The 25,633-nt window shown below is 36.6% G+C and overlaps 1 protein-coding gene across 20 annotated transcripts in view; it reads left to right on the top strand.

Moving 5' to 3' along the window:
* CEP128 (centrosomal protein 128) overlaps positions 1 to 25,633 on the top strand; it is a 394,114-nt gene that overhangs the window by 306,200 nt on the left and 62,281 nt on the right. For all 20 annotated transcript variants that reach the window (XR_012036993.1, XR_012036992.1, XR_012036994.1 and 17 more), the window contains one exon: positions 13,921 to 13,970. Coding sequence is in view for 17 of the 20 variants with exons in the window: in XM_072839553.1 (XP_072695654.1) it covers positions 13,921 to 13,970 (50 nt within the window). In the remaining 3 variants the exon portion in view is untranslated. Of the gene's footprint in view, positions 1 to 13,920; positions 13,971 to 25,633 lie in introns of those variants that run through there.

Below are 25,633 nucleotides of genomic sequence, written 5' to 3'. Positions count from 1 at the left end.
AATAATGCTATAGTAAACATAGGGATGCATATTATCTTTTTGAGTTAGTGTTTTCATATTCATTGAGTAAATACCCAATAATAGAATTATTGAATCATATGCTAGTTCTATTTTTAATTTTTTAAGGGGCCTCCATACTACTTCCCACCATGGCCGCACCAGTTTGTATTCCCACCAGCAGTGTGCAGGGGTTCCTTTTTCTCCACATCTTCATCAATACTTGTTTCTTGTGTTTTTCATTTTAGTCATTCTAACAGGTGTGATATGATCTCATTGTGGTTTTGATTTGTTTCTCCCTGATGATCTGTGATGTTGAATATCTTTTCATGTGTCTGTTGACCATCTGGATGTCTTCTTTGGGAAAGTGCCTATTCATATCTTCTGTCCATTTTTTAATTGGATTGTTTGTTTTAGATGTTGGGTCTCATAAGTTCTTTATGTATTTTGGATACTAATCCTTTATAAGATATGTCATTTGCAAATATCTTCTCCCATTCTCTACATTCTTTTTTAGTTTTGTTGATTGTTTCCTTCATTGCACAGAAGCTTTTAATTTTGATGAAGTCCCAACAGTTTCTTTTGCTTTTGTTTCCCTTGCCTCCAGAGACATATCTAGAAAGAAGGTGCTATAGCACATGTTGAAGAGGTTATTGCTTGTGCTATTTTAGAATTCTTATGGTGTCAAGTCTCACAGCTAGATCTTCAATCCATTTTGAATTTATTTTTGTGTGTGGTATAAGAAAATGGTCCAGTTTCATTCTTTTGCTGTCCAGTTTTCTCAACATCGTTTGTTGAAGGGACTGCCTTTTTCCCCATTGAGTATTCTTACCTGCTTTGTCGAAGATTAGTTGACCGTATAACTGTGAGCTCATTTCTGGGTTTTCTGTTCTGCTCCCTTGATCTGTATGTCTATTTCTGTGCCAGTACTCTATTGTTTTGATCACTACAACTTTGTAATATAACTTAAATTCTGGAATTGTTATGCCTTCAGCTTTACTTTACTTTTGCAAGGTTGCTTTGGCTATTTGGGGTCTTTTGTGGTTCCATACTAGTTTTAGGATTGTTTGTTTTAGCTCTGTGAAAAATACTGTTGGTATTTTGATAGAGATTGCATTAAATGTGTAGACTGTTTTGGGTAATATAGACATTTTAACAATATTTGTTCTTCCAGTCCGTGAACATGGGATGTTTTTCCATTTCTTTATGTCATATACCATTTCTTTCATCATTGTTTTATAGGTTTTCAGAGTACAAGTCTTTCCCCAATTTGGGTAGGTTTATTCCTAGGTATCTTACTGTGTTTGGTGCAATTGAGAATGGGATTGATTCCCTAATTTCTCTTTCTACTGTTTCATCATTGGTGTATAGAAATGCAACAGATTTCTGTACATTGATTTTTTTATCCTGTGACTTTACTGAATTCATTTATCTGTTTTAGCAGTTACATGGTGGAGTCTTTTGAGCTTTCTACATATGTTATTATATCATCTGCAGAGAGTGAAAGTTCTACTTCCTTGCTGATTTGGATGCCTTTTATTTCTTTTTGTTGTCTCATTGCTGTGGCTAGGACTTCCAGTACTATGTTAAATAACAGTAGTTTCAATGAATTTTTTATTTTGAGGATAATTTTCCATTCACATAAAGTTGTGAGAGTCTCAAGAGATCCTATAATATATAAAGATCTCCTTACCCATTTTTCCCCCTAAAAAAATAACTTGCAAAACGGTTGTATAATAGCTCAACCAGGATATTGACATTGATACAGTCAAGATACAGAACATATCCAACCATGTGAAGATCCCTCTTGTTGCCTCTTATAGCCACACTGACTTCCCTTCCACCCTCACTGGCAACCACTTAATTCCTGGCAACCACTGATCTGTTCTCTGTTTCTTTAATTGAGTTCTCTATCTGTTCCATTAATCTGTGTGTATTTACTTCCACAAAGACCACAGTCTTGATTACTGTAGCTGTATAATAAACCTAGAAATTGAATACTGATTCCTCCCAATTTATCTTCTTTTTAAAAACTGTTGCAGTTATTCTAGGTCCATTTTTTTCCATAAAGGTTTTAGAATTTTGTTTTTAGCTGTAAAACATATTGCTGGAATTTTTATAGAAACTGTATTGAACTTTTATATCAATTTAGAGAGAATTGATATATTTATGATGTGAGTCTTCCAGTCCATGAACACAAGATGTCTTACCATTGTTTTGTAATATTCAGCATGTGTAAGTAGTCCTTTACATATACTGCTAAGTTTACACTTAAGTATTTCATTGGGGGGAGGTCTTTTCAACTGGTATTGTAATTTTTAATTTTGTTCTTCACATGTTCATTCCTAATATGTTGAAATATAATCAATTTGTATATGTTTATCTTGAATCTTGTGACTCCACTAAACTCAACTTATTGACTCAAAAAGATGGTTTTGTTTTTGTTTTTGTTTAGATAAATTCTTTGGGATTTTCTATGAAAACTATCATATCATCTGCAAATAGAGGCACTTTTATTTTAGCACTTCTGATTCGTATACCTTTTATTTCTTTGCTTTATTGCATTAGAAAGATCTTCTCAAACCATGATGAATAAGAATTATGAGAAAGAGCATTCTTGCCTTATTTCTGATCTTGAGGGGAAAACTTTCCATCCTTCACCATAAGTATAACGCTCATTGTAGGCTTTTTTGTAGGCAATCTTAATCGGGTTGAGAAAATTCCCTTGTATTTTTTTTCTGATTTTTAAAAAATTTTGAATGTGTTATGAATTTTGCCAAGTGGTTTTTATACATATATATATGATTATGTAATTCTTCTGTTAAGATGATGGATTATATTGACTGATTTTTAACTATTGAGACAATCTTGCACCCTTAGAATAAATGTTAGTCATGATATATAATTCTTTTTATATGTTGTTAAATTCTATTTGCTAATATTTGTTGTGGATTTCTGCATCTTGTATTTTAGGAGAGAGCTGCAGTTTTTTACTTTACCTTTTTTTTTTAACAGTGCATTTTTGGTAGTGAGGTAATACTAGCTTGATAGAATGAATTGGGAAATATTCCCCTTTTTTGTTTGTTTGTTTTCTGAACAGATTTTATAAATTTGGTGCTAATTCTTTTTTAAATATTTGGTAGAATTCACCAGTGAAACCTTCGGCCTTGAATATTTTTCTTCTGGGAGTTTTTTTTTTTTTTTTACACTTACAAATCCAATTTCCTTAATACTTACAGGCTATTCAGATTATGTATTTTGTATGGGTAAGTTATGGTACTTTGTGCTTTTTAAACAAGTGATTCATTTCATCCATGTTCCACATTTATATATGGAGAGTTGCTCATAGTCTTTCCTTAATATCCTTTTGATATCTGCAGGATTTGTAGTGATATCCCATGTTTCATTCCTCATATTGGTCATTTTCCCCCACCCCTTTCTTTCTGTCACAGTCCTTCTTTCTTTGGTCAGTCTTGCTAAAAGTTTGTCAATTTTTTTGAGCTGTGTATGGAAGCAGCTCTTTGCTTCATTAATTTTTTTCTTTTGTTTTCCTATTCTTAATTTCATTGATTTCTGTTATTTCTTATTTCCTTTCTTCTGCTGCTTGGAATTTATTATGTTCTCTTCTTCAGTTCTTGAGGTATAGAGTATTCATTTAAGACCTTTTCTCTTTTCTGATGCATGCATTTAATGCCATAGGTATACCTCTCAGTACTGCTTTGGCTGTGTCTCACAATTGTTTTTATTCGTCATGATTTTTTTTTTAATCTCCCTTAAGACATTCTCTTTGTCCTGTTGATTATTTAATATTGTTTAATTTCCAATGTTTAGAGATTTTCCTGTTATATTTATGCTTAAATATATCCTCTGTGCTTTTATATATTCTTGATAATTTTGTCTAGTTGTACAATCACTTATTGAGAGAAGAATGTTGAAATCTCTAACTCTAATTTTGAATTTTTTCTTTTTTCTTTTAGTTATATCAGTTTTTACATCATTTTTTTTGCAGATTTGTTATTTAGTATGTACACATATAGAACTGTTCTGTCTTCTGAGTAGATTAGCTCTTATTATATAATGTCCTTTTCTTGTTTCCATTGATTTTCTTTGCTCTGAAATCTGCTTTGTCTCATATTGATATATCATTCCTAATTTTTTTCATTAGTGATTACATGATATAACCTTTTTTAGTTTTTACTCTCATCCTGCCAAATCATTATATTTGAAGTGAGTTTCTTATAGACAGCATATAGGTGAGTCCCTGGATCATGTCATAGATTAATGGCAGAGAAGTCATAATCAAATCTAGTAATTTCTGTCTTTTAGTTGGTATATTTAGACCATTTTCATATAAGATAATTATTGAAATGTTAGGACTTAAGTCTGCCATTTTTTTTTTGTTTTCTGTGTTTTTTATTTCTCTGTAGTTTTTTTCCCTCACCGTTATTTTTTTTTAAGATTTTATTTATTTATTCATGAGAGACACACAAAGAGAGAGGCAGAGATATAGGCAGAGGGAGAAGCAGGCTCCATGCAGGGAGCCCGATGTGGGACTGGATCCTGGAACTCTGAGATCATGCCCTGGGCCAAAGGTGGCGCTAAACCACTGAGCCACCCAGGCATCCCTCCCCCACCATTATTGTTGGTTATTCGAGCAGAACTTTTCTAGAATCTCATTTTATCAGTTATATTTTTTAGCTTATCTGTTTGTGTAGCTTTTTAAGTGCTTGTTGTGAGCGTTGCATTGTGCATACACAGCTGTCACAGTCTACTGGTATTGTCATCTAACTAAAGTGTAGCAAATTTCTTTCTTTATGTTTTTTTGCCCTGGTTGGCTCAGTCAGTATAGCATGCAGCTATTGATCTCAGCGTTGTGAGCTCAAGCTCCACATTGGATATGCAGCCTCTTAAAAAAAGAATAAATTTTAAAAAATATTTGTAATCGAACTATTTCCTCTATATGCCTTTAGAACCTTGTCAGATAGTGTTTCAATTTTTTGTCTCAACATCAAACATAATTTTAAAACTCAATAGGAAAAGGGAAATTTATTGGATTTTTCTATATTTTTTATTACTGTGTTCTCTCTTCCTCATCTTCTAAGTTTCTTTTTTTTTTTTTTAATCATTTCTTCTCTTTTTAGATAACTTTCCATAGTCACTGTTTTAGTGTAGATCTGCTGAGAACAAAGTACTTTAATTTTTCTTCCTGGGAATGTCTCAACTTCTCCTGAATTCTTGAAGGATATTTTTAGTGCTTGCAGGATACTGAGTTATCTGTTCTTTTGTTTCAGCATTTAAAAAATGTATTATAACCTCTATGGCTTCTAATGAGAAATTCACCAGCATTCTAATTGTTTTCCCCCTTTAACTAAAGTATTATTTCTCTCTCACTGCTTTCAAGAGTATTTGGTTTTTAGAACTTTGTGATATTTAGAGTAGGTGTAGGGTAGACCCAGAAATCTGAAATGCCCAGTTTAGTGGTAGGTGCATCAAGAAACCACCACAAACTTTTTGTAACTTCCGTAAACAGGGTATGATTGAAGAACAAGTCGTATACCTAGAATTTCTATGAGCCCAAAAATACATACTCAATTACATCTTATGAGTCTAGAGCCAGAACACAATCTAAAATAAACTGCCTTCCAACTTAAGAAATTTAAATAAAAGCCAAACTTCCTATTAGGTGAACCCAATTTTAGAGGTAATATATGCAGGAAGAAGCATGGTTTTATGGCTAGATGTGAGCATATGAAACTTATTCGTAGAGTGGTGTTTACAACAGATTATAATAAACTTCTCTTGCTCGTTTTGCTAATTGTCACATGTAGTCTCATTGACCAAAGCAGCCCTCAGACCAATATAGAACAGTGACTTACTTGCTAATGAATATGTTCTTACTTTCTATGCTTGTGTTGCTAATAAATGACAAAAAATCTTAACAGTTGCCTGAGTCTCAATGTTTTGTTCTACATTTTGGTGTTTCTCCAAAGCCAGAGCCAAGAATGAGATGGAATGGGGTAGATTACTGTGTTGTTTTCTGTAGGGTAGCAGTTTTGTGGAGAAGAGGTTTTAAATCTCTAAAGTTGTCAAGATGGAAAGTTTCACCAGAAATGAATTGACATCAAATAAAACATGAGTACCTGTATTTGGATGTTTCACCACATACCCAAGACAGACAGTGGATTATAAACCTTTCATTTATTGGACTATTTGGGCTCCATCTGTAGACCAGTATGTTGTTTCAGCGTCTGAGACAAACCACAGAGGATAGCCATACTTTTTGAATGTTGTTCTTCATTTTAATCTGTGTGTTTTCTGTGGTCAGTCCTGATGAGAAAACTCTTAACTTGTTGTGGTATATCCAGATATGTACCAGTGGGTGGCAGTAGATATGTCAGAGTGCTAAGTAATAATAGCTACCCATCATAGATAGAGTCTAAAAGCAGTATACTTGAGGGCTTTTTTTGCTTATTTGTTTTAAAATGCAGCTGATTATTTTTCACACATTTTCCTGACTTTGGCAGGCATACTGAATGGTAATCTTTAAAAAAATAATAATAGCTAACATATATAGTACCAGGCACAATTTTAAGTGTTTTACATATATTAATTAAACACACACATGCAACACACATTTGGTTGTTTTCAAGGTATTTTGGCGACTGTAAATTTGTATTATTATTCATTTATCCTGTTTAACTATACTAGTAGAACAGAAAAAGCATTTGCTGATACATATTATGTTAAGCAGAGGAACTATTCAGCTGTCAGCCATTCATTTAACCCGATTTTTGGTGGTGGTTTTATTTTGTGAGATATTCTGCACATTGTGTGGAGCACACCTTGCCAAAAACAGCTGCCTTTTCAAATGTTTTAAGTGTTTGCTTTCCATCAAAGCCATATCTTTTGATGTCCTCTCCCAGGGTTGAGGGATTTCATTTTGGACAGCAATTAACTATATTAATTATATAGGTCTTCTCATAAACCGTTGTTCTGCAATTTGCTTTAGCAGAGTTTCCTTTCAGTTTGGGGAGGCACTGGATGATAGATAAGCATGTGTGATAGAGTTTAGAATAGTTTGTCATTTCAATACATCTTGAAAGGCAAAGGAGAATAGTCGTTTTTTTGCGGGGAAAAAGTACTGGACCCACATCCAGTTTAGAAGCCCTGGGCTCAGGTTCCTGCACAAAAGTGTTACTTTTGTAACTAGCTGTGTTACATTGACAAAGGCTTTTGCTCCTTGGGAACTCAGTCCTCATCCACAAAATGTGAGGAAGTTGGATTAGATCATTGGTTTTTAAATGACGTAGTTTGGAGCTTTGTAGCTCCACCATAGCACCACAGAGGTTAAGCCCAGGATTGGAATGAAGCCCCAGTAGGCCGGCCCCCAGGTCCTCCCTTCTGCTTTTACCTAAGAAGCCTCGTTTCAGCTTTTTAAATTACTGTATTTATTTATAATATACATTTGAAAGTACATGATTTCATTCATAAGACAATTCTACTTGTTTTTAAAAAAGAGTGAAAACCCTGGGATTAGGCTATTCCAATGGTCCCTTCTGTCCCTAAAATATTAGTGATTCTAATAACTGGGGAGCCAAAAAGAAAAACAGAAATTGGCCATTGTCTTTAGCATGTAGCTAGTGTCTCAAATATCTAGTATACAACTGTGGGAGGCTCTGTCCTTCATTTATGACCTCTGAAGGGTTGTAAGGTGCTCTTTTATTTAATTTTATTAGACCACAACTGCCACCCACAAAGACAAATGACACAAATTTATTTTTTAAAAGGCTTACATTCTTTTGAGAATTTACTTATCTATTGTTTTAGGTAAATGTCAGCACATAGAGTAATACTGAACAGGAGCATAGATTACTAAGTGAGGTATAGAGGCCAGAAGCTAGATGCTTTTCTCTGCAACCATTAATTTGCTAAATTCTGCTGTCAGTGCTCCTCTGTCCAGTGTTGCTGTTATAAATGTTGCTGTGTCTGAAGCCCTTGCTTCTATAACCTTCTGTCCATTACCAGCTGAGTAGAGTTATAATATGGATATCTTATAGTAAAGGTTAAGGGGAAAAATCTACTCCTTTCTAAACTTGATCTCTAACTTTTCTGTGAAGGGTCAACTTGCTAGATAGATGGATTGCTTATGTACAGCTGAACATGATTCTCCTTTTAAAAGCAAATAAACAAACAAACAACCTATCTGATCCTTCAGCTACCAGGAACCAGAATCAACATAAAAAAGTGTCAAACCTCCTTAAACAGCCAGACCACTAGTTGGGAAAACTGTGAAGGAAGTAGTACAAGGCTGTCTTAGCCAAAAACTCGGTCATGATATATTACCCTGGATGGGTCAGAGAAATGCAAAGTGGAACAAAACAAAACACAGCCAGATTCTCCAAATTTTATCCATGATGGCCTGCTTTTTAAAATAGGATTTTGCCCCCTCTAATGACTGTATGTCATAATGAGTTAGTATCAGCTCATTTAAAGAGTTGAAGCCAGTCCAAGGAAAATACACAGGACTGCTGCCCTTTTCTCTCTCTCTCTCTCTCTCTCTCTCTCTCTCTCTCACACACACACACACACACACACACACACAAACAAAAAAACAAAAAAACCCAAAAACAACAACAACAGAAAAAAAAACTTTCATTAACTAATGTTGATGGAAGCACATTTAGCCACAGCAATTTGCATGGCAGTTGAATTGCTATTTGTATTGAACAGCAAACCAGAGAATAATAAAGCAAAACATGAACATGCCAGTGGTGAGCAAGGGAGCAGGGCAGCCCTTCAACTTTTTCCATGATGATCATTCGTTCTAAAGCTGCTAAGACCAGACAATGACAAGATTGCTCATTATAACAAGGCGCACTAATCACACTCTGTTTTCACAGCATATGTCACGTCAGCTGTCCAAAGGTCTCACCTGTATTCTCTCATCTTGTGGTCACAGCAGAGTAGTTGCTTCTCAGCAAAGCCCAGTGACCATATTTTATCAGCACAGGTTAATAATCCTATTCATCATCCCAAATGCACGTACTTGAACAAAGAACCTAACAAGTGAGCAATTGCACAGAGCAGTGATGTAGGTGGAGAAGACAATTTTGGGGATTCAAGTTAAGCAACAAAGGTAAAAAGGAAGTAGTTAGGATATGAATATGAAGACATTGGAGCCTTGATTGTTGACATCAGAGAACTCCTAAAGGAAATCAAAGGAATACAAAACATGTGCATCTTTAAAAATAACAGTATTAAGAAAGATACAATTAAGTACTGAGTGGTACAAGTGAAAGTATGATATATACCGCAGAAGATTGCTCTAGGAATGCAAGGAAAGCAAAGCTTTAGCTGTGGCTTCAGACTAACTAGGTAATCTTAAGCAAATCATTTGCCTTCTTTGAGCCTCATGTCTTTATTTATTGTAAAATGAAGTGCTTACTGCAGAATAGAACATTCTTGCCAAATCTTAGTTCTCCCAACTTTCTGAATAAAGATAAGAAGGTTCAGTATAGCCATACAACCAGAGACTTTTAAAACTGACAGTAATCCAGCTAAACCTAATTTAAGTACAAACAAGAAGGGAAGGAAGAGAAAGAAGGAAGGAAGTGGAGAAGAGAAAGAGATGATAGGAGGGAGTGAGGAGAGTTCGAAGTTCAAGATTATGTGGGCTTCAGACAAGGGTGATCTTGTCCTCAGCCTATTATTTCTGTCTCTTGGTTCTGCTTTCTTCTTTACCAGCTTTGCTGTTGTACAAGTTGCTTTGGCGTAGTGGAAGATACAGCCTTGAAAGCACCAGGCCAATATAAGATTGTGGCTTTAGACAGAGAGAAATTCTACCAATTTTTGCCTGTTGTGGATAGTGTGTGGTCCCTGTGTTGTTAGTGGGCCCGTCTGGAGCCACTCTGGGCTTGAGTTGAGGCCTAGCTGGAGGGGCCAGAGAACACTGGCAGGGCATGCTGTTAGCAAGTCGGGTAGCAGGCATCAACACCTCGCTGGTTCTCACAGGTGTCCACGTGTCTAGGCTGGGAGCAGTGGGGGGAGGGAAGTGGTGCTGGCCAGCTGTTTTATTCTTAGAGAAGTCGCCGAATGATCCCTGCCCCTCCAGAACATACTCTTGATTAGTAAACAAATTTCTTCCCATATGCCCCAGGCATTTTGCAGACTGTTGCTTCTATGCTGTATCTCCACAAGGCTCTTTGTTGTGCTGTCTCTCTAAGGATTGGAATTCAGTTTCCTCCGACTCTCCTGGTTCTCCTAGAGCCCAGCCTGGTTATTTTTAAGTTTCCATGTGTTAAGTGCCACTGACTGTAAGAAGTCCTGAAATTGTGTGCCTCTTGTTTTCAAAGTCAAATGTTAGAGGGATTCCTCTTTCATCTTTCCTGTTCCGGTTCCCTATGCCTAAGGTGCCTGGGGTGAGGATCTTTTTCCCTGAGCTCCCCTCATCCAATGGATACAACCAGATAATACCCTTATCAGTGTAAATAACCCAGAACATGATTCAAAGACTGGCAGAACAGACATTTCACAGTTAAATGTAGAGAAGAGGCCATGTGGAAGAGGATGAGAAGAACTTAGATGCTGTTGGGAGCTAAACATCTGTAAACAGGGAGGGACACCATGGGCACAGAGAGGGGAAAGAAGCAGGTATTGGATCTCCTGTATAATCAAACTCAACTCACAAATCTGATAAAATTATAAATTTAAAGATGTTCAGTCACTCTTAGAACTTCATAGAACTATTTCAATTTAAAAATTATGTTCTCTGTTTTCAATACATAGAGGTTATGCTGCTTTTCCAACAAAGCTGATACCAATTAGAATGCTTGAGTTTGGACAGCTGAACAACAACAACAAACTACAAGAAGATTCCTACAATGAGCATTTAAAATATAGAACTCCTGGACTTTTGACTTTGAAAAGAGGCATACAATTTCAGGAGTTCTTACAATTGATGGCACTTAACACCTGGAAATTTAAAAATAACCAGATCCAATAGCAATTAGTTATCAGCTATGTTTTAGCTAAGGTGTTTGGTGTTTGCTGTACCAAGTTGACTTTGGAGGAACATGATCAGTTTTCTTTAATGGTTGATGGACCCGCACTATCCATCACTCCGGGTCCAATGTACCATTAAACAGTGTAATTCACTACAAGGGGTCTAGCTCAGAGAACCTTCTAATATCCAGAAGTTGTGTATCAAAATGGCCAGGTTCACATAGGAACACAGTATGAACTTATATATTGTGACTGTTCAAAAGAGTCGTGCTGAAGACACAATTTACTGAAACTATTGTTTTTAGCTTGATAACCCATTCTTCCTTCTCTTAACAGAACCCTGATCTTTCTTTTAGAAACTGTCCTTTTTGTTCTTCATCTAATCCTTTTGGGATTATCAGTGGAGGTGCTCTATCCTTTTCCCTAGCCAAGCAGTAGGCAGGAGATCTGAGTGAGGCTCATTAGCTTTACTCGTTATAGAATTTCATCTGGAGTGGAGTGGCACAAAGACTAGAGACACCCAGGATAAAATGCCCATTAGCTCATACTGCTTATATCCCTACCATCCCAGACCAGCTGTTATTCTCTATAGAGTCTGGATATTCTTCTAATAAATTCTGAATGTTTCTTTTATAGTTAACAAATGGTTGCTGTATGTTAGCAAATGTTGTGTACCAAACCACCCCCCAATTCCATTGATGTAGGTCACAATTCTGTGAGTTGGAGTAGGCCCTGGCTCACTAGGCAGTTTGGTCTCAGTTGGGCTTCTCTTCTGAATCGTCTGTAGTCATCTTCAGGCCAGTGGACAGCTATGCTCTTGGGCATTTGTTGGATGCCAGTTAAGGCAACCTGCAGGGTATCTTAGGTGAGAAGTGTCCTGGACCCTTGTCATCCAGCAGGTTGTCCTGGGCTTGTTCATACGGTGGTGAGAGTTCCATGTGGAAAAGTGAAAATGTGTGAGGGGATCCCTGGGTGGCTCAGTGGTTTGGCGCCTGCCTTCGGCCAGGGGCGTGATCCTGGAGACCGGGGAGGGGATCAAGTCCCACATCAGGCTTCCTGTCTGGAGCCTGCTTCTCCCTCCGCCTGTCTCTCTCTCTCTCTCTCTCTCTCTCTCTCGAATAAATAAATAAAATCTTTAAAAAAAAAAAAAAAGAAAATGTGTGAGAACTCTCAGTGCAGATTGGCACAGATTCTGTTGTATTCTATTTAGCAAGTCAAGTCAAGAGGACAGCACAGATGTGAGATGTAGAAAGTAGATGCGTGTGGCCTCCCTCCCGATAGTAGCAGCTGCAGTGTCACAATGCAAATGAATAAGGATTCAGGATGAGAAATTTTTGAAGACACTTAAACAATCTGCCACCTCCAAGTTCATCTCTGTATAGCTAAAGAACCTGATGTGCTAACAAGAAACCCCTCTAAAAATACAACCGAATGCATTGACTTTCTCCTCTCACTTTATTGACATAACTCTGATTATGGAAGGTGTGAGAGCCAAAGTCAGCTCCTCAATGGGATACAGAGCAAAAATTACCTATTCTTCTGAATTCCAGTACATTGTATCTTTAAAAAAAAAAAAAAGATTTTATTTATTCATGAGAGACACACAGAGAGAGAGAAGCAGAGAGACAGGCAGAGGGAGAAGCAGGCTCCATGTAGAGCCCAATGTGGGACTCGATCCCAGGACTCTGGGATCATGCCCTGGGCGGAAGGCAGATGCTTAACCGCTGAGCCACCCAGGGATCCCCCAGTACATTGTATCTTGAGGGGATTGTTTGCAACTCCTCTGTAGCTGAATTAGCCATGTAGTCTCACCCTCAGTTATATCGTCTGCCAGGTCTCCTGAAGTTGCAGCGTATTGCTTGTTCAGTTATGACATATACGAGTATGACTCGGCTACTCACTATAGTTTTGCTTCCTGCTGTATGTAGTATAGCACTTGCTAAAAACATTTGCATTTGCCTTTCTAGGATATATATTGAATTTCTGTGAGTTATATTCTCCTTTTATGCAGCACAGCCTCTTGGTAAGCTATATCAATCACAGAGCAAGGCAAATGCTAATATTAATGTGCACTGCTGTAGGTGTTTCTTGCCTGTTTTCATCCAACTTCTGACTCAGCCCAGCCCTCTTTAGGTTTGTGAGATCTAATAAGATCATAGCACAGGGTGGTATAGCTGCAGGCAGAAAATTCTGCTTGCCAAATATATTTTCCTTTATAGCAAGTTTGTAAATTAATGTAGGGTGCTGAGATACCCTGGTTATATGCATGAATTTAGACAGAACTGTTTTCAGTTGACTACCTTCCCTTCCAGCCACTAATTTCTCTGAGATGATGCCAAGCTCTTGGTCAGATGTAGCTTCAATGCTTCCCACCTTCTTAGTGTGAAATGATAATTAATATGACTTTATAGTTAAGGTGGTGTTCTACTTCCATTAATAACACCCATTATTCCAGGATGTTTTAATTTGATCATAAAAATTGACTCTGGAGGTGGAACTTGGCTTGGGAGCTTATGTTAAGAGCAAATGGTTTGTTTCTAATTTTTTGTTAAAAAGAAAAAAGTTTTTTTTTAAAGAAAATTTTGTGTTACTTTAGAGTTATATAAACAGTTGACCAAATTCCTAAAATATTGATATGATTTTGGATTTGTAAATTAGTTGGCCTTATTCTCTGGTACCTTCACCAGAGTCAAGACCTCCCAGGGCTTCTCAGCTAGCTCAGGATGGGCAGAGTCCAGAGTTCTGTCCCATCTCATCAGCTAGGATCAGAGGGCATTTCTTTTACATTCCTTTTTCACACTTAAACATCAAGTTCTCTTTCCAGGCAACAGTTTTTATAAGCTCCTTACTGAATTGGGTTTGATAATAAGAGGCAACTCGTTTTCACATTATCTTAATGGGTATTTTGCTTTCTTGTTATAGATCTCCTGGAGGAGACCCACAGAAAAGATGAAGAAATGGAGTCTCTGCAGGTAAAGTAAATTCTCCAATACAGCAGGTATCCTTGGGATAAAAACATGTGTTTTTACGCTGATAGACTTTATTGTTATCACATTCAGACCACTGACAAATAGAGTGAAAAATATGTCAGAATTTTAAAGCCCAAGTTAGAATTTGCTTCCTCTTAGAAGTGTTTGAGAATATTTATAATCTCCTAGTCCCGGTGCTATTCTTGAAAGGAACCTTTATTCTTTGGTATAGCTTAATAGGAACTGAAATGAAAGCAATACCTTTGCACAGTCATTTCCCCCCAAAACAGGTCTGATGAATGATGATGAATTCATGGAATCTACATTTGGAGTGAAAGTCCAGAAGATTCTGAGTCCATGAATGTCATCCCCCAATGACCAACCAAGAATATTAACTCATATATGGAGCTTAAGACTTATACCTTGTATATCTCTTAATTCACTATGGATTTATACATGGCTCTTGGACTGGAAAATCGTGTTTGAAAGATTACTCTAGAATTTTAATTGACAGTTCCATAGTATGAGCAATTGATGTTAACTTGGCATCTGACAGTGGTAGTTCTCTCTTCCTTTTACATTGGGCTAACTTGCAGATGGGTAACTCAAGTGTCTGTCTTTATTAGGGGAAACATAATCAGTTATACTCACATGACAGAACCAATTCACTTAACATCATGCTGGGGATAAAGAACAGTAAATACTTTGGACATTTAGAGTTCTCTCTGGGCCTGGAAGCTGCAAGGCAGGACTGAAGAGTGATCTAATGAGCTGGCTTGAATGCTTTAGAGGTAAAGATGTTTGCTTCTGGCAAATGAAGGATGGGTCAAGCGAAGCCCAAAGAGCAAGGAAAATGTTCTATAATTGGGGTTTCTTCTATTTAATGGTGTCTTTGTTAAAAGAAAATTATATTATTGATCTAAAAATGAAGAAGAAGATAGCTCTATATCCCTAATAAAAATGGCATGTATTGGCCATAATTCTGTACAGATTAAATGCTTTTAACATCTTGAGTCAGAGTCAAGTTAAAAAGAAACAGCCTGGTTGGTCCTGTCTGGGGCTAGGAAAAATCTCAAATGTATACTCACCCTGTCTATGTCTGAGAAATTAATATCAGAGTTATGAAGAGCAAAGCTTCCATGTATACTAAATGTATATATTGAAAAAGTAACGTCTTTTTTGAGGCACTTTGGTTATACGTTGTATGTTTGCCAGAATAACACATAAACACATTTATTGAGTAGATAGTACATATATGGCCTTTTGAAATGATAGTACAAACCTTTTTGAGTTTATTTTTCTCAAATACAAATGTTGGAACCACTAACCCTGTTAAATTTAATAGCCTCTGTTGCCTCTCAAATATTTATTAAGAACTGGCAGCATTTTCTACCAAAATGTCCAGCAAGTGCAATAGAATGTACCAGCCAACTAACTATGGACATTTATAGATTTAGAGTATCCAGTATGATGTCCAGCAGCAGGAAAGTTCAATGCTGGCACTGTGTAGTGGCAATTAGTGCCTAGAAGTAACATCTTCTTAAGAACAAAGAAACTGACACCTCTTAGAGTGCATAAGAGTACAGAGACACATCACAGAAAACCTTTCATTTTAACACTAGAGGAAAATTCACTGAAAAGACCTATATTCCTGAATTTCTGTATTCAAATTATAAATATCACAGCTGATAGTTTTGAGAAGACTACTAAAGTATTTAGATTGAAGTCCTATAATCACACAGAACCTTGAGAAGTCAAAGACAAAACAGTTTTGTTTTTTGTTTTTTTTTTTTTTAAAGCAAAAGATTGGAAATTGATGACTTTGAATTTCAATACTGGCTCGACTTCTGGGCAACTTTGAGTACTCAATTAACTTTGCCATGCCCATTTTCTCATCTATAATATAAAATCATAAAACTGTCTTCTAGAAGTGTTTAGTGTGGATTAGATTATCCTAGAAGGGAGAGCTAAATATTTAATTCCAATTTACAGTGTTAACAAATCCCCATGTATCCAAATTGGAGTCAGTTTTATTTACTCGTTACCATCATATAATTATGTATAACAGACATTCTGCATTTAATGTCATCCCCCTTAAGGATAAGGGGCTATATATTTCCATACCCTTTCCAGTTTTCTACAAGTAAAAGATGTTTCATATCTCATTGAAAAATACTTGTTGAGCACTGGTTCTGTGCAAGGCACTCACTGTTCTGACTGCTAGGGATCCAAAGGCAAGCTGCTTCTACTGGATGCCTTCCTGCACTGGGAAAGTGTCTGTTACATAATAATAAACTATTTATAATGAAATACTTAAAAATGATATTAGAAGGGATGTACAAGTCACTCTGGGAACATATAATAAGAACACTTGCCTTTATTTGGTGGAGCTAGGTTAGAGTGGCAAACCAAGTAGACTTCCCAAAGGAAGTTCGTTCTTTCTTTTTTCTTTCTTTCTTGCTTTCTTGCTTTCTTGCTTTCTTTTTCTTTCTTTCTTTCTTTCTTTCTTTCTTTCTTTCTTTCTTTCTTTCCTTTTTTCTTTCCTTATTTAGATTTTATTTATTTATTTAGGAGAGAGTGAACAACAGAGAAATGATGCAGGGCTCGATCCCAAGAGCCCAGGATCATGACCTGAGCCGAAAGGCAGACACTTAACCATCTGAGCCACCTAGGTGTCCCAAAAAGCTAATATTTAAATGATAACCAGGAGTTAGCCCTGGCAAGTTTGGAGTAAAGATAAGTTTTAGGCAGTGTGAAGGAGATGGGAAGACCTGAAGTAAAAGAATATCAGTTTCATTTTTGGTATGTTGGAATGTAGCATTGAGAGAGGAGAGGCAAGACAGGAGTTTGTAAGGTAGACAGAGGTTTAAAGAACCTCATAAAGCAGTTAGGATTTTACCTTTAGTATATGGGAAACCAGTTAAGAGTTTGAAGCATGAGAACAATATGATCAAATCTTAATTTTTTAGAAAGATTTTATTTATTTATTTGAGAGAGAGAAAGAACATGTACAAGCAGTGGGAAAGGTAGAGGGAGATGGAGAAGCAGACTCCCCACTGAGCAGGAAGCCTCACACAGCAGCTTAATGGACTGAACCATCCAGGCACCCCTCAAGTCTTCATTTTTAATGGGTAACTAACTGGCTGTAAAGTCCAAAATAATTGGGGGCAGGTAAGATTGAAACCACGGATACCAATTAAGCAGACATTTGTGGGAATCTTGGCCAGGGATGATAGTGAGTGGGGGATTGAGTGGTAGTGGAGAGCATGAAGAGTGGTTTCCTTTTTTCTTTTTTTTTAAGATTTTATTTATTTATTCATAGACAGAGAGAGAGCCAGAGACACAGGCAGAGGGAAAAGCAGGCTCCATGCAGGGAACCTGATGTGGGACTCGATCCCAGGTCTCCAGGATCACACCCCAGGCTGCAGGCGGCTTCAAACCGCTGCCCCACCAGGGTTGCCCAAAGAGTGGTTTCTTAGTACATTTTAAGATCTAAAATTCCATGGAACTGTGAGATTGGTTGTTAAGAAGTAAAAGAGAAGGGTTAAGAATGACTCCTAGGTTTCTTGATTGGGCCACTTCATGGATGGTCATTCTAGTCAGTAAGAGAAAGGGAAGCTGATTAGTTCAGTTTTTGATATTTTCTGTTTGGGTGCATTGAAACATCCAGATGGCAGTGTCAAGAGAGGATCGGTACATGAGTCTAGAGCTTAGAAAACCTGTGAACTGGACTTGAAGATTTTGTTGTCATCCAATTAGTCTCCATACCATGTAGATGATACTAAAAGTCATAGGATTAGAATGCCTGGCTGACTCAGGAGGTTGAGTGTACAACTCTTGATCTCAAGGTTGTAAGTTTGAGCCCCATATTGGGTGTAAACCTTACTTAAAAAAAAAAAATATCATAGGAGCAATGAGGATCCCCCAGGGAAAGTATGTGGAATAAAAAGATGAAAATTTAGGCTGGAAGCATAGGTAACACTCACACTTAAATTTCAAGCTAAGGATGGAAATCTTGCAAAGCGGTCTCAGACATAGAGAAAATAATTTCAGGAGGGAATAATATGAAATGTGGCAAAGCATATTTCAAGGGAAAAATAATAAAACAGTAAATATTTGTTAAATCATTGAATCCCCTAAGCTAAGGAGCTTATGTTTTAAAATTAAAATTTACCATACAATAAGTGATAATTTCCTATCATACCTATGCAGCTACTTTTCTCTTTCATGTTCCCAAATATCTGTTTAGCACAGTGCCTCACCACAGTAGGTATTCAATAACTATTCTGTTGACCAAATAAAGTAATAAGTATCACCCTGGACTCTTATTTAGCACTACCCATTAAAAAACAACTACCATCCCTGTCCTAGAGTTCATTTGCTGTTTAAAAATTTTGGAGGAGGGAAAGGCTCCTAATTTCTGGCATTCCTGTGTATATACCACACACATCTGCTTTCACCCCCTCTCTTTATCCTTCTCTCTTCTCCCTACTTCTTCGGATGTAGTATTGAACCAAAAGGTAAATAAGTGCGTAATTGGCATGAGTTGTAGTAATCAGTGGGAAAGGAAAAGAATGTAGTGGTGAGGGAGGCAAGCAGCAGTGAGAAGAGTATTTTCAATCTTAAGAGGAATCACAAAAATGAAGACAAACATATTTGACCTTGATTTCTATAACAGTTGGTAATTGCCAAAATTCTTCACTGGAGCTTCATATTGTCTGGCTCAGTTGTGTGTGTGTGTGTGTGTGTGTGTGTGTGTGTGTGTGTGTGACATTCATTTGCAGTTACATTGTATGCTGTTCTTAAAAACAAAGTATTGTCTTTGACTCTAAATGTATGATATAGTACATATATACAGTACATACATGATAGAGTCCTATTTGCATATGGGTTTGAGGTACATTGAAACAAGCAAATCCCTTCTTTAATCCACTCTGAGATCAGCTGGAACGTTTTAAATAGACACAAAAGGTGATCCCATTCTCCTTGATTTGGTTGAGAAATATTCAGTGACTGTAACCTTACTTGTAATGACTGGTAATAGTAGGTGCTGCTGTTTTTTGTTTGTTTGTTTTCATTTTTTAAAGTACCAACCTATCTGGTTCACCTTTCATCAATTCCTTGCTTTGTGAACCCCAGAGTGAAAATTACACCAAAAGAGTATGATGCTTAGTCATGAAAAGCTTCAAACTGCTATGTACGACCATCACTGAACAGAGTATCTGGAAAATGCATATGCCCCCTGCCTTCTCCTGACTTACAGTCATCTCACTTTTCATTTTATCTCAAGATAAAACTAGATGATTATGAACATGATTTTTCGTATTCACTTTCCTCTTTTACTAAGCCATTCAGGTCATTTTGAGGTAATATCCATATCTATAAATTGGGGATGGTAATAATACTTTATAGTACTATTAAGAGGATTAATTGGGATAAGAAACGCAGAAACAAACCTTGATACCTGGCAGGTATTCCATAAATATTAATTTCACACACTGGCTACACTTACTGGGTACTAGACTGCTTCATACTGGGATAAAGTGGTAAATGTCCCTGTGCCCTCCGACAGTCACCCTCTCCCTCTATCTGACCCTCCTTGCTCCTTACCTGGGCAACCATGATTTTAAATTCAGATTTTGGTCAGATTATGCTAAAAGAAGTGTTACATCTTGGGTTAGCTACTAACTATAATGAAACAGTGAAAAAAATTACAATGTGGCAATAATGAAATTGATTATATGGGAAGAATTTGAATATCAATCTTATTATTTAAGAGGAAAAAAGAAACAGTTGTAGAATCTGGAAATGTCACAAGTATTCCTGGACACTTTGTTCAGTATCAGTATTTTCATTAGAAATGAACTGAATCCTTAATTTAATTAAAAACATCGGGTTTATAGTTTGGTTTTTTTTGTTTAATTATTTTTTTTTTCTGGGACATTCCAGAAGCTATGTATGCCCTTGAAGAATATTAAAGTGGCATTACTGACATGCTCTTTTTCAGATGACCCATAATTATATTTAATTCTTCTCCCAAGTAGCTTTAAAAATAGCCTGGAACCTTCCATTTGAAGGACTTGATTTTTTAGAAATGTTTTTAGAGTGGAAGGACAGGTGTTTGATTTTGGTTTTTGTCACCTCAATAGTGTTCAGACAAAAGCATATGAAATGAGTGGAAAGAGAAGATAATGTTTTCCTCAGCCATTACTTCATTTCAGCTACTTATGGAGTAACCTATGACAGCATAGTGTTTGAGGGAAAAATAAAACTCGAATTTCTTAGTTTTTTTGAAAGTGTAATTAATATTAATATAGGGGTATTATTATGTGAAAAAGAATTCCAGGATGGAGTTAGCAGATACCATCCTTGGGAATAAACTAGGCAAGAAACACACCAAAGACAAAAATCTGACCTGGATAAATAAATTGCCCTGGTGGAGGATTGTACATTAACATCTCAGTAGTACCCATTGATGGCCAATCCTCCTGGTAAACAACTATATGATAAACTGGGCTAGTAACAAACCAACTGGATAATTTCTGTAATTTTGCTGTCAATCATTTCATCTTCTTCTGACTATAGAATGTCCATAGCCTGTATTTTCAAACCACATAGTGATTTGAGGATTTTAGGAATTATGGGTAAAAAAGTGGAGAAAGAGGCTACTAACAGTCCCTGAGTTAGAAGGGGAAGTAAGGGTAAAGTCTAATGCTGTGCTCTAACACTGGTTCTCTAGAACTGAAGGATTCCTTAAAGCAATTCTTCAGTTGTCCCAGAAATTCTAATTTGCTTGGGAGATACTAAGGTACATTTATAGAAGTCCCAATTTGAATAAATTGACAAATTATGATTGACTGTTTATTAAACTAGAAGGTACATGCAGTATTCTGCTCCTCCGTAGGATGACCCACGAGACTTAAAATGCAACTTCCCATAATTCTAGAAATCAAACATAATGCATACCTACATACTCTTCCCAAGATGCAAAAATGTAGGCAAATCACTATATGTCTATTTCTTTTTCTGATATATGTTTAAAGAAAAATAACAAGTGTTGTAAGCGATGACATAAACAAGCAAAATGTGGGCAATTGTGGGGGTTGGAGGATTGGGCAACACTTGCCACTCTCGGGACTAGCTGATTTAATGGCCTATTAAAATCTCTATTTTCTCAAAAGGTGAAGAAGCTTACCAAGCTTAAATTTGGTATGGGGTCTCAACAGAGATGAAATGTTAGCAGTCTATATTAGGGCCAAACAGGGTCTCAGCCCGTTAGATTTGCACACTTCCATTTACTATGTCAAGAAGCCTCAGGAAAAGGGAACCAAGCTCAGTAAAATCAATTCCACTTGAAAATTTAATGGCCATTAAATTTTATTGCTCTATTTTACCTAAAATTAGCAACTTAACTTTAATTCCAAAATTATGGCAATAAAACTGGAAAGTTGAATACCCTGAAAGTGAAGTAGTCTTTGTCCAAAGATATGGAGGTTGATTGGCTAGATCATTTTCTTTGGAGAATAAAAGAAATATGATAATGTGACTGGTTCTGTTTATCCAGAGAGATGCAAAGCACAAGTCTACAGGATTTAGCAGTCTCCTTTGAGTCAAGCTTCTACAAAAACCTCTAAAGAAATAGACGCCATTTGGAAACATTTTAAAAATGCAAATATAAAGTGTAATTTTTTCATTCAAGTGCCCAAATTTTACTTTGACAAAGTTTTCTAAAAACTTGGTAGAGTAAATGAGCCAAGTGTGTGTTATAAATTTTATAAATTGTTCCCACACGGGGGGAATTTATTTTATGTGTCTCCATATACCAACCCCTTTGCAGTTGACTCCATGTAAAGCAACACTTCCAGAAAATATCCCTGAGTGCCTTTGTCAGAGTCTGAATTCTGGGCTCCATGAGCACTGGGGCTGATGAAACAACGGCTTATGTTTTCTTATGAAAAATGAAAACTATCTCAGCATATTATGATGTTTTGCAGTGTTGAACTTGTCTGGGAGTTTTTGCCATGTTTCCAGAGTCAACTGTCACTTTACAATTTGGGGCAGTTTCATTTGGGTTTCTATTTAAGTAATCACTTCAAACCCATTCTCCATTATGTGTATCTGCTTATTCTTCTTGATCACACCCCTAGATAGGCCTTAAACTTTGGATAAATCATCGTGTGTCTTCCATTGGGGCTGCTATAACAAAACTACCATAGACTGAGTGGCTTAAACTAGAAATATTTATTTCTGACAGTTCTGGAGGCTAGGAGGTCTTAAGATCAAGGAAGATTCAGTACCTGCTTTCAGTAGTTATGTTAGATTTAGATGCAGTATCTGGCCCACTTCCTCTATCACAGCAGGAGAAGAGGAGAAGGAACACTCTTGAATCTTTTCTAAGGGCACCATCCTGTTCATGATGGATCTACCCTCATGACCAGTCATGTGCTAAAGGCCCCATCTCCAGATACCACAATTGGGGATTAGGATTTCAATCTGTAAATTTTGTGAGGGAGGGACACAAACATTCAGGCCTTAACACCTCATTCTCCATTTTGTCTTCTGTCTCTTGATGACAATGACAGTTGTGAAAAGAATATTCTAAGGGATGACTGTAGTGTGCCACAGATTTGAGAACAATAATTGTATACAATATATTGTATATTGTATATTGCTCAGCAATAATATATTGCTGGTTGAAACCATTTCCATTGATTGTAAACCAAATCTCTGAGGTTCTAAGTATTAGATCATTGTATAGATCATTATATAGAAGCATAGAACATCATTGAAAGAAACTAGAGTTCTCACTTCTAGGGCTATCTCCCATGCCCATTTGGCACATTTTCCAGAATGTTAAGAAACACTAGAGAAGATTTCCCCAAACTGGGTTCTTAAAAACTCTCTGATAGTATGTTTCAGTAATTACAAAATACTGATCTAGTACTTGTTAGTTCCTGTCAAGATTTTGCTAACTCAATCCCAAAGGGTGATGTCTGTGTATCAAAAGAGAAAAAAGATCACTCCCATGGTGCCAGACTATGCTTTTGTGACATACACTGTGCTGAAACTTCTAAATATATATTATTGATTCCTTGCAACATTTCTATAAGATAAATACTGCTATTTTCATTTTACAAATAAAAGAGATTCATAGCTTGTTCAGCCAGCAGTTGGCAGGGCTAGTACTTATACCTGAATCTGCCTGTCTTCTGTACTACTGTACTTACATGCCTCCAGAGCTTATAGAGAAAGTAGTTTCCATACCTTTTGTTTGTTTGTTTAGCTTGTTGGCCTTTCCTTCTTTGAATTTCTTCCATCTTTTTCTTCTAGGAGAATAATTCATTAAAAAACATACTAAGTATTGGGATCCCTGGGTGGCGCAGCGGTTTAGTGCCTGCCTTTGGCCCAGGGCGCGATCCTGGAGACCCGGGATCGAATCCCACGTCGGGCTCCCGGTGCATGGAGCCTGCTTCTCCCTCTGCCTGTGTCTCTGCCTCTCTCTCTGTCTCTGTGTGTGACTATCATAAATAAATAAAAATTTAAAAAAAAATCCTAAAAAAAAAAAAACATACTAAGTATTTCATGTGGTAAAATACTAACCCCTTTACCTTCTCAAGAAACGGACTATAAGAAGCTAAATGATTTGTTGAAAGTACATTAAATAAATCAGGCAATACTAAGACTAATGTTAGTGAAACTCCTTACTGCTTTTCTTTCTATTAACTTTAAAACTATTTACAAACTCTTAGGTTCTTAGCTTACACATATGGTAATTGGGCAGTGTCGTGTGTGTGTGTGTGTGTGTGTGTGTGTGTGTGTATGTGTATTTGTTTCGCATGTGGGGGGAAGATTTTAATTCTGGTGCAAGATTATGAACAATCCAGTAATCTCAAACACTTCTAGGAAGGAGAAGGGATCATTTTTCTTTTTCCATTCTGCACCTTTTCTTTTTGCTTATTCATCATGTTTTAAATAAACAGACCAAAGAAAGTTGTTATTAAAGCCCTCCGTGGGCTTCTTCAATTTCAGTTTTAAACCAGGTTCAAAATATTCTGGCAAAAATTAAAGGCAACATTGAAAACGTTTGCATAAATTTTAAATTGTGCAAAAAGTGATAAAACTAAAATGAGCTGAAAGAATGAGTAATAAGCATCTCCTCATATCATTGTCTTTTTATCATAATCAGTGATGATATGGGCTTTTAAAAATTGATTCTGAAGTACATTCCTTTTCCAGAGTATCTGCATTCTATTTATTCTTCTAAATGTAGTTTGCTAGAAGTTTAATGTTTACTTTTAAAAGTGTGAAGTCTTATTTGCATGCTAATAAATAACATTTAATGTCTATTAACAGTACTTCCATATTTGCTCATAAAATGGAATAGAAAAATATTACCTACAAGAGGTTCCATGCCTTTACTACATTCTGGGAATAATTGAAATCCCTAGTTCTCATTTCTCTGTTAGAAAAGAACTAATAAATTTGTCACCAGTAAAACAGGGGTAGGGGGGGAGAGGCCATTTATGAGCTTAGTAATGAATCTAACTTGTGCAGCCCAGACCTGAAAGAATTGGGAGACCAGTACAATAGAGGTGCCAGTTAGCTGTATAGCATTACAGCTAATTAAGTTTAGATCTTTGCTTTTCTTTATCTTTTTTTCTGATATTTCCCCAGTGGTATTGGCTGTGTGTGCTTCAGCTGGCCTAATGTCAGACTACGAAGTCAGAAGCAGTTGCAACTTACTTAAGAAAGGTGTATGGGGGCACCTGGGTTGCTCAGTGGTTGAGTGTCTGCCTTTGGCTCAGGTCATGATCCCAGGGTTTCCAGATTGAGTCCTGCATCAGGCACCCTGGAGGGAGCCTGCTTCTCCTTCTGCCTGTGTCTCTGCCTCTCTCTGTGTGTCTCTCATGAATAAATAAATAAAACCTTTAAAAAGAAAACGGTGTATGGCAAAAGTATAATCCCTCTGATTATAGGAAACTGCTATAAGAATGTATAGAAATAATGGTTTTTATATAAACATTAAATTGTATTGTCATGTAGTATGTTTTGTTATACCATCACCTGATACCTGTTAAACATAAGGTTCTGGCATGTGTAATTTCAAGAAAGAGGCTCTAAAACAGTTTTCCAGTGTACACCCTAACCTCCACCACACACAAAATACAGCCCTAGTGGTAATAAAAAAAAAAAAGGCATCATCTATATAGACAAATATATACATAGTTTTTTAAATGTGGATTTTAATTTGTTTTTGAGATTTGGTATGGACTCCTTTGAGTCACGTGGACCTGGATTACAGTCTAAACTCAATCCCAGTGTGGAATTCAATACATTTAATATCTTTGAGTCTATTTCTCTGACTTTAAAATGAATGAAATTAATAATATTCACCTATTGAGAGTTTGGGGAAGCATTAAATGAAACATATTTTCAGCGAATAATAAACTTTTAACAAATAGTATTGGGTTTTATGATACTGGTACTTTAAAAGGACTGTTTGTAAACAGTCACAACACATACACTAGTGTCCCTTTTATTCCTGAAATTAAGCAAACCCTTTTCCTGTCCCAGGACCTTTGCATTTGCTACTTCCTCTCTCTCTAATGCTTTTCCCTTAGCTCTTTCAGTGATGGTTCATTTTCATCCTTTGAGCTTCAGCTGAA

The sequence above is a fragment of the Canis lupus genome, chromosome 9 (assembly GCF_048164855.1).
Source record: "Canis lupus baileyi chromosome 9, mCanLup2.hap1, whole genome shotgun sequence".
In the NCBI taxonomy this organism is placed as follows: Eukaryota; Metazoa; Chordata; class Mammalia; order Carnivora; family Canidae; genus Canis; species Canis lupus.
The sequence above is the reverse complement of the archived record's forward strand: the minus strand, read 5'-3'. Positions and strand labels throughout refer to the sequence as shown.